General features: G+C 34.6%; 1 protein-coding gene across 1 annotated transcript; it reads right to left on the bottom strand.

Moving 5' to 3' along the window:
• Positions 1-3,888: 3,888 nt before the first annotated feature.
• LOC108194721 (agamous-like MADS-box protein AGL30) lies at positions 3,889-6,419 on the bottom strand. The gene is made up of 4 exons (XM_017361666.2): positions 6,415-6,419; positions 5,010-5,106; positions 4,494-4,583; positions 3,889-4,224 (listed from the first exon to the last, which is right to left on the bottom strand). The coding sequence occupies exons 1-4, from the start codon at positions 6,417-6,419 to the stop codon at positions 3,889-3,891; spliced, it is 528 nt and encodes a 175-aa protein (XP_017217155.2).
• Positions 6,420-9,888: the final 3,469 nt, after the last annotated feature.

Raw genomic sequence — 9,888 nt, 5'->3', positions numbered from 1 at the left:
ATTGAATCTTATTTATTTTAATTCTGAAATATGATAGAAATTTTATAACTAAATTAAATTGTATGAGTTTTAAAAATTAAAACGAATAATTTCGTTAATATTATTATTCTATTGATAGGATATTATATTAATATCAATATGAAATCCTTATTTATTTTAACTCTGAAACATGATAAAAGATTTATAAAGTTGTTCCGTATATTAAATTATTTGAGTTTAACAAATTAAAATAAATAATTTTGTTAGTAATATATTTTTATTAGTAAGATAATTGTTATAGTTCAAAATCCTGTCAAATATAGAAATTTTTTGATAATAGTAATAATTGTTGTACAAAAAATAATATGATGATAGCCAAATTTTGATATAAATTTTATATAACGGTTTCATAAGTTAAATTGTTAGCGATTTAACTGTGCGGATAGGATAAATTTTATATTACAAAATCTAAACACCACAGAAGTCTTTTCATAGTAGTATAATAATCTTAACCAATATTGAAATTTTTAATAATAAAATCCGAATCAATATAGAAGTCTTTTCATAATTGTATAATAATAAGGAGAATTATCTTGTATACTGTTTTTTCAATCTTATTTTCAAAAATACTACCTTATCTATAATCTTATTTTCAAATCTCTAAAATATTTTCAAAAATACTACCTTTTTGAAAATATTTTCCAAAAATACGGTGGTTGCATATGCAACCATATATGCAACTACAAATCCTGATTTCAAGTTTCAGTTTTCAAATGTCATTTTCGACCTCATATTTGGAATCCATATATATATATATATATATATATATATATATATATATATATATATATATATATATCGACTCCAAAGATGAGGTCGAAAATGACATTTGAAAACTAGAACTCGAAATCAGGAATTCAGTTGCATATATAGTTGCATATGGTTGTATTCAGTTGCATATGGTTGCATTCAGTTGATTCTATTGCAATCTAATGGCCCCGCCAGGGGCACACCATGCATCCGTTGCAACTTACAGTTTTCAGTTGCATATGAGGTTGCATTTAGTTGCATATGAGGTTGCATTCAGTTGATTCTATTGCAATCTAATGGCCCCGCCAGGGGCACCCATACTTCAGTTGGAACTTACAGTTTTCAGTTGCATTTAGTTGCATATGAGGTTGCATATGAGGTTGCATGCAACCTCATATGCAACCTCATATGCAACGGAAACTGTAAGTTGCAACTGATGTATGTGTGCCCCTGCGGGGCCATTAGATTACAATAGAATCAACTGAATACAACCTCATATGCAACCATATATGCAACTACAAATCCTGATTTCAAGTTCCAGATTTCAAATGTCATTTTCGACCTCATATTTGGGATCGATATATATATATATCGATCCCAAATATGAGGTCGAAAATGACATTTGAAATCTGGAACTTGAAATCAGGATTTGTAGTTGCATATATGGTTGCATATGCAACCATAGTATTTTTGAAAATATTTTAGAGAAGGTAGTATTTTTGAAAATAAGATTGGATAAGGTAGTATTTTTGGAAATAAGATTGAAAACGTGGTTATGAATAAAAAATGCCCTAATAATAATTATAAAATCCTAAAAATGTATAATAATAAGTATAAAATCCTAACAATATGAAAACCTTTTCATAATTCTATAATGATTATTGTTATTAAATAAAAAGTTTATATAACATTGTCCTAATCAATATTGAACTTTTTAATAAAAAAATTCTAATCAATAAAGAAGTCTTTCACTGTCCTAATTAATATTGAGGTCTTTAATAATAAAATTTTATTCAATATAGAAGTGTTTTGATAATAGTATAATAATGACCATAAAATCCTAATCAATATGAAAGTGACCAAACTTTGGTACTTTTTGGTACCGTTGTTCCACCGAAATGTGGTTTCGCTTATTAATAAAGGGTATTGATGCTTGTAGTTTGTTTTGGCACTATTTATTTTTCTAGTTGTTGTTCTATTGGTTTCTCGGAAGGTGTTCTAAGAAATCCTTTGTTTGGACTTGGGAGTTTTTTTTTCCCTTGGTTGTATATTTTTTGTTGATTTATAAAATATACACGAGGTGCCGCCCTCATTTACTCAAAATATATATATATATATATATATATATATATATATATATATATATATATATATATATATATATATATAGAGGGTTACTCCAGTGAGAACTTCTTAAAATGAGAACCGTGAGAACTTCCTTAATTTATCATATTTTGACTAATCTAAACATCAAACTAGTGGGTACCCAATATAAAAAGTGTATATAAAACTAGTCTCTCCCTAACTAGTCAAAAAAAAAATTCAAAAAAAAAAGTTCACTGCCACGTCATCAGTGATTTTTTTTTTCGGCTAGCTAGCTAGGTGGAGACCTTAATTATATACATTTTTTGTGAAGGTGCCCCTGGCGGGGCCCTTCAAATGAATGAGATATTGATAAATTAGAAAAGTTTTCACGGTTCTCATTTTAAGAAAGTTCTCATTTGAGCAAGTGCCATATATATATATATATATATATATATATATATTATACATTATCACTTTTTCACTTTTTTTTCTTCCATATATGTTCTAGATGTCATAGTATACATCTGCAGTAATTGAAATATTGCACATTGCCAGATACAAGTGAACAAGTACGCAAGAACCAGCTGATCTTACAGCTTAGACCATTGATTCCCTACATTCACCATATGTTTTAGCTATGTTGGCATTACACCACCTTTAGATATCGTAAAGTATGCTGTAACCTTACAGGACAATCATATCAAGCAGTGCAAAGTCCAATTCAGGTCATGCCCATGATGCAGATGGGTTACCATGCATTCTGAGCAGCTAATCTGGCTGCTACAAGAAATAGAAAGTTCAGAGACAGATTACACAAACTAGCAAATTTCTTTCTAGTCATACTAGAGACCAACACAATCACAAGTCGTTAGAACTGAAATTGCAGAATTTATTTTTTTAAACCTATAAGTATTATCATAAAAAAATACTGTCCGACCAAATTCATGCTTTACGGCATAAAACACAAAACACAGTACACACACAGTCATAAAAAAAAAGCCATAGTAGCATCTATATTGAGATGGAAGAAGTGGATAGCATACTTTTATAACATAAACGTAAGGAGCCTGCTTTAGATTTTTCGGGGATCCACTGTACACAAGTATAATGATGGAGATAAGCCATAGAATTCCAAATGGCCTCATAAATGATAGTCTATTGGGTACTAACTTTCGTTTAGAGAGGTATACATGTCACTGTTTAGCAGTGAATATAACAGACCTAATAACTTCCTGACCGGAGGGGAGCAAATCTGGTGTTTAACAATTTGTCAAGCTACAAAGCCATTAGGCTCTGTATAATTCGATGATCAGTAGGTACCAGTGAAAAATAGCAATACAGTAAGCTACATGCATAAGCTCGTGTGCAACCCCAGTTGATATTCATGTACAATAATTACACGAGCCAAAAGATCAAGTGTAAACAAATTTTTTCACTGAAGTCTTGTGTGCTTTCTATGCACTAAGCCACTACTAAACATTTCTCATTTTCTAGTTGCATTAGAACTTTCTACGCACAGTACACTATATCGAGCATTTTTCTTTTGTTAAGTAAAAAAAAATGTGAATCTATATTGAGAATTACACACTCTTAAATATTCTCAATTTGTTCATACAACAGTATACACACAAAATAATTATGTCGGACTTATAATTCTATAATGCTGAGAAAGTGCCATGCATTGGGAGGAAGACTTACCTTTGAGTATGAACTCTCAATAAACATGGGAACAATGTGGGAACCAGATTCAGGGATCCAATTTTGATGCATATGGTTGCAGATTGGTCTAGGAAGTTAATAACTGCTATTGATGTGATAATTGATAGGGTCTGCTTGGATATTCTCTTCTGTGCCAACATCTAGTTTCCCCATCGTTGGCAAATTCAGATTGCTATATGCATGGAAAGGATATTGTTCACTGAGTTGTAGCTTTAAGCAATCTGTAGTACTTGGTTCATTGAGAGAACTTTCCTGTCTCGTATTATCAATCTGTCCCATATTATCAATATCTGTTTCTTTGGCGGTCTCAAACAATCCAGAATAGCTCGGAAGTAATATGTCTCTGGAACACACTGCATCCCTGCAGGTGGAATAAGAAATTGTCCAATCTATTACAATCATTTCAAGGAACTACATTATCAATGCAGCAGTTCAGTAACAGGACATTATCAATGCAGCAGTTCGGTAACAGTTATATACACATATAGGAGCCTCATAGATATCTGCCCCCACAAATAATGTTCCTTGAAACTTAATTATATGCGAACATTGCAAGGTTTCGCACAACACAGATCTACAGGATTGTATATTGGAGGAAAACATAGATAATTCTTTAAAGGATAGTAATAGGAATTCCCTCAGCTTGCTTGCATATAATTTGGCTCTACAGGTAGTATTACTTGGTCATTTTCGTTATTAGGAAGCCATGATATGGGTTGGGACTCTTGCATAGCACCAATCATCAGAGATGAATGCATCCCATTTTGATACTGCAATGCAATAATTTTAAAAAAAATCTATTCAGGCACATTGTCAGCATGCGAGGGTGAGAGTGATCTAAGTTAATTGAATTCAACACCCTTTACTTTATCTAGTTACTGCAATCTAGCGGCAAAATCTGGTGAGACCTAACATTATCCTGCCAAGTACACTTGTTTATAATACACCAAGAAATAATATGCCAGCAAGTAATACACCAAGTACGTCCTCCAAAAGCATGTTTTAGTAGGAGGTGTAAAAATTATTTACAACCTAAAGATACATAACTTTCTATGTGTCACTGCAGCACATAGTGACATACACATAATTGGACTTAGGCTTTGCAAAATTTTGTGTTCAGCATTAGAACGTAATAGAAATTGGGACCATTATTTAGTAGTCACTTTTGTTGAGTGTCCCTACTGAATATATCATACCTTATGAATACGAATCTGGCTAAGGGATTCACTTAGTGATTCTTCCATCTGCCTAAGATGTTCAATGTTGTCGATCTTATCTGGATCACTCCAGTAGCTGAAACACATAGCAATACAACAATTAAGGTAAATCGATATTAATTTTAGAAGCAAAACTAAAATTTATATATTTTTAATAAAATATTATAAATACTGAATAAAGAAAAAGAAGCAAAACTATAATATTATTTGGGCTTGTTAAGTTCATCAGAAATTCAAAATGATGCGCCAGTAAGTACTCTCTCATTCCCAACGTCAAACATCATAACATCGTTTTTGGAATAGAAATTGCATATAAGACCTCATAAGAGGTGGCGAGTACTTGAATACTGGTTGTACCCAGATTATACAGGCGTCAGGACATGACAGGAAGTGTACTGACACGACATGAAGTACCGACGACACGACGTGTGCAGGCTGATAGGGCAAGAGACTAAGTCTCAACTACCCACCTTTTTAGGAGGTTATTCAAATTGGAGAATGGATAAGTGACACTAATTTAGGAAACTCAACATGCACATGGAGGGAAAATAGGAGATAAGGATAAATACTACCATATCATGATCCTACAATATAGCCACGTCTTGATGAGAGTTAAGGGAGTAATTATATCATCAAATTACAAGCTAATTAATCATTCTCCAAAGATATATTTAAGCTACACACAAAGCTGATGCTCGACGTCTTGGCTAAGACATGACGTGAAGATACTCGACATGACGTGAAGGTACTCGACATGAACGTAACAGCATGAAGAATAAGTCTTGTAATGATCCTAAGAGTTAGGAGGAGGTTATTCTTTATCCCTAAACTATAGGAGTAAGTGGAGAATGTGGAGAAACAACCTAGGAACGTGCATAAGTGTTGAGGGGGTATAAATACTCATGAAAAAGAGATGTGCACAAGTGATACATATCATCTACACACTTCTACATACCCACAACTTCATCTTCCACCCCATATCACTCATATAGCATCAACCAAGCTTAAGATCATACAAATCAGTACACGTACATATACATACATTAACATATGATAGCAAAGCTTCTTCATCTTCTATCAAAGGAGCTCTACATCTTCATCTCCCCAAAATCATTCTGCCGACGGGTGCATATTGCTGACGAACGTGAACTGCTTTGGAGCTGATGACAACATCTTCTTATACTTGTATCATGTATTTCTCATACTTGTAAGCTGATGTTACGTTATTATAGTGGATATTTGGCTGGGACATTCCCACCCGCGGTTTTTAACCTTTTACAAGGGGTTTTCCACGTCACCAAAATTGCTTGTGTTCTTGTCTTTTGCTTTCTATTCGATATTCACCTATTCGATCTACTAAATATTCATACATAAAAACACATACTCCATTGTTATAGAAATTAAATAGGCTTGGCTTTTAACCCTGCAAATTTTGGTAAAAACAATTGGCGCCGTCTGTGGGAAACTAGCGAAGCGACTACATGATTTCTATGACAATGGAGAAAGATCTACACCACGATGAAGACTCCCAACAAGGGGCTGATCCAACGAACACGTCTCTCAGCAAAAACAATGCATGTTTATGGTACTGATATTTAACGCATTACAAAGTCATTTATGAGTAAAAATTTCAAAATTACAATAACACGTCCAACATTACAATGTTTCACTGGTTTGCCCGACGACTTAACCAACTCGTCCGTAGATATAGTCGACGCCTTCAACCTACAACACGTCATATTTTGAGAAGACAACAGCATACATGTGTCACGTGTTCAGTGGTACACGAAGACTCTAAGAGGGTACTTGTCAGTGTTAAATAAATTGAAAGTGGTTGCAAACAACCATGACATGTACGACGGGAACAAGTTACACTCATCTCATCATGTCTGACGGGTACCTGTAAACAACACGTGACGCGACACGAGCAACAAGACATGGACGACATCTACGTAACAAAAAAAACAACACCACAAGATGACATGACGTGACACCAAAGAGAGAGACCGACAGAAAGGATGGACAGCTTCGCTTGGGAACGCGACGACACGATGGGTAGCAGCCTCGACATGAACATGCACAAGTTAAATGATGACAAGTCAAACCACATACATGTCAAATGGGAATCAAACAGAATTAAGATAATCAATCGCAAAGCATACAACTAATTCAAAAAGGACATGATACATGAAGTCGAGTATCCAGAATGACTAACAAACATGGTGACAGTATAAAAATAACAACGTGACAGCTGGGCATAAAGTCTTGACATGATGATCAACGTGACAGCTAGACATGAACTTTAGAAACATGACAGATCATGTCAAATACATTATCACCTATGAGTCACAAACAACGATCGAGTCACATATTTTGTTAATTTTGTGACTGATTTCAGTCCAAGTCTTCTATTTCAACAGGACATGACTAGGACTTGTCCTAAAACCGCCACAAGGGGACAATATAGCATACCCAAAACACGACCGACATCACTGGTTCAACATGATGTGAAGTAAAAAGACATGACATGACCAGGAAGGATAAACATAGAAGAAATAGTCAGAAAGAGACTACTTGTTGCGACAAGTCCAAAAAAGTTGATTAAGGTCAGCTTGATGACATGGGACATGACGGTCAACACCATGACGTGAATCATTGACACCTCTAGAAGTGTCCGACGTCTCCAATCTGATTCAACAATACATTACGAATTACAAGTCCTCAGGGGCTCGAACGCACTACATTTGAATCTTTATTACATGTAAGTAAATTCATCCTCTTTATTCTCTTAGACTTTAGCAATATGATAATAAGTTGATTACGATCTCTACTTGGGCTTATGCTATTTAAATGATATTTCATGCTTCCAATGAATGTTTGCTTGAATGATTCATGATCTAATCATAATGACACATGTGCTTGTTTCTTACATGACTTGCTACTCTACTTGATAGATATGTGTGTTGAAATATGTTATGCAAGTTATTCCAAATTGTCTTCATGTTTAACTGCTTAAAGTTGACGTCTTCATCATGATATTTATTGTGACATGATATTGCATGAGTATATTTTAGATACATATTATTAGACAAGGAGGGCTGATCACCCATCCTACTACGGTTGATCATTATCGAATGATGGTGACGACAACACTACACATTACACAAATAACTTACGACGCCACGAATAATGATGCATTTCAACATTATGTATTTAAACATTACGTAATCACAATTACAATTACGAGCTAAGTTTCAAGAGGGAAAGGCCTTTTAACTAGCCTACGAATGCATGCATCGACGTTTGAAAATAAACAGATTTGTCGAATACAACAACGTTTGAAAATTATATATTTGTCGAATACATATACTACATGCATCAACGTCTGAAAATTATATATTCATAGAATATATATATTTGTCGAATACATATACTACGTGCATCAATGTTTGAAAAATATATTTGTCAACTACAATTACGCATATTACAACTTTAGATACATGTCGACGAAAACTCCACACTATTACACAAGTCACGACCCTTGGTCGAATACATTACACATGAATTACAACATACATTCTTACATGTCATCACTTACACGTGCCGCAGCATATTGCATTGACCACATGTCATACGTTATAATTACAAGTGACATATTAATTTACAAACAACATATCACCATATGATGACGAGTTACACATTATGTCTACAAATTACATATTACGAACGGAAGACATGTTTCGAAACACTTTACGTGTTGGTACTCCTATTCATTACGTCACGGCCACTTCAGGGGTCACATGAAACAATTTCAAGCCACGAACACATAGAAATACGCAGCCGACAATCACAAGATTATATACGACATCTTGCACTTGTCAGAAAACATCTACAAGGGGCTTTACGAATATGACGCAAAGCAACGTCACGACTTGACATGTTAATACTTCGGGACTGATTGTAATTGTGTCCAAGCCTACAGGTAACTACGATATAGCGAATACAAAGCGTTCTCATCTTAGAACGTGAAACTGACGACAACAAAGCAGCTACTCGTCGATGTTTTCATCATTAGGACAACGATGACAACTCGAGATAACATTATAACGACACAACGAGATAGAGACTCGATACAAGACAATAGCGAACAAGACAAATCGACATGACATGATCACATGTTGCAATCGTTAGTATTTTAACATAGCATCGGTGTTCCTATTTGCCATGGTTTGAGGAAAACGGAGTGTACAAGAAGTAATTTCATTGGCTGCATGCCTCCACCCAATAAAATTAGGGGCTATTGTTTGTACCCAGATTTTACAGGCGTCAGGACATGACGGGAAGTGTACTGACACGACATGAAGTACCGACGACACGACGTGTGCAGGCTGATAGGGCAAGAGACTAAGTCTCAACTACCCACCTTTTTAGGAGGTTATTCAAATTGGAGAATGGATAAGTGACACTAATTTAGGAAACTCAACATGCACATGGAGGGAAAATAGGAGATAAGGATAAATACTACCATATCATGATCCTACAATATAGCCACGTCTTGATGAGAGTTAAGGGAGTAATTATATCATCAAATTACAAGCTAATTAATCATTCTCCAAAGATATATTTAAGCTACACACAAAGCTGATGCTCGACGTCTTGGCTAAGACATGACGTGAAGATACTCGACATGACGTGAAGGTACTCGACATGAACGTAACAGCATGAAGAATAAGTCTTGTAATGATCCTAAGAGTTAGGAGGAGGTTATTCTTTATCCCTAAACTATAGGAGTAAGTGGAGAATGTGGAGAAACAACCTAGGAACGTGCATAAGTGTTGCGGGGGTATAAATACTCATG

The sequence above is a fragment of the Daucus carota genome, chromosome 7 (genome assembly GCF_001625215.2).
Source record: "Daucus carota subsp. sativus chromosome 7, DH1 v3.0, whole genome shotgun sequence".
In the NCBI taxonomy this organism is placed as follows: domain Eukaryota; kingdom Viridiplantae; phylum Streptophyta; class Magnoliopsida; order Apiales; family Apiaceae; genus Daucus; species Daucus carota.
Note: the sequence above shows the minus strand (reverse complement) of the source record. Positions and strands in the feature narration are given on the sequence as shown.

Coding starts and splice junctions, on each gene's coding strand:
- LOC108194721 (XM_017361666.2), bottom strand. Junction 4,584..5,009: donor GCCAGATTCGTATTCATAAG/GTATGATATATT, acceptor ATTGCATTGCAG/TATCAAAATGGGATGCATTC. Junction 4,225..4,493: donor CTAATAACGAAAATGACCAA/GTAATACTACCT, acceptor TTGATAATGTAG/TTCCTTGAAATGATTGTAAT.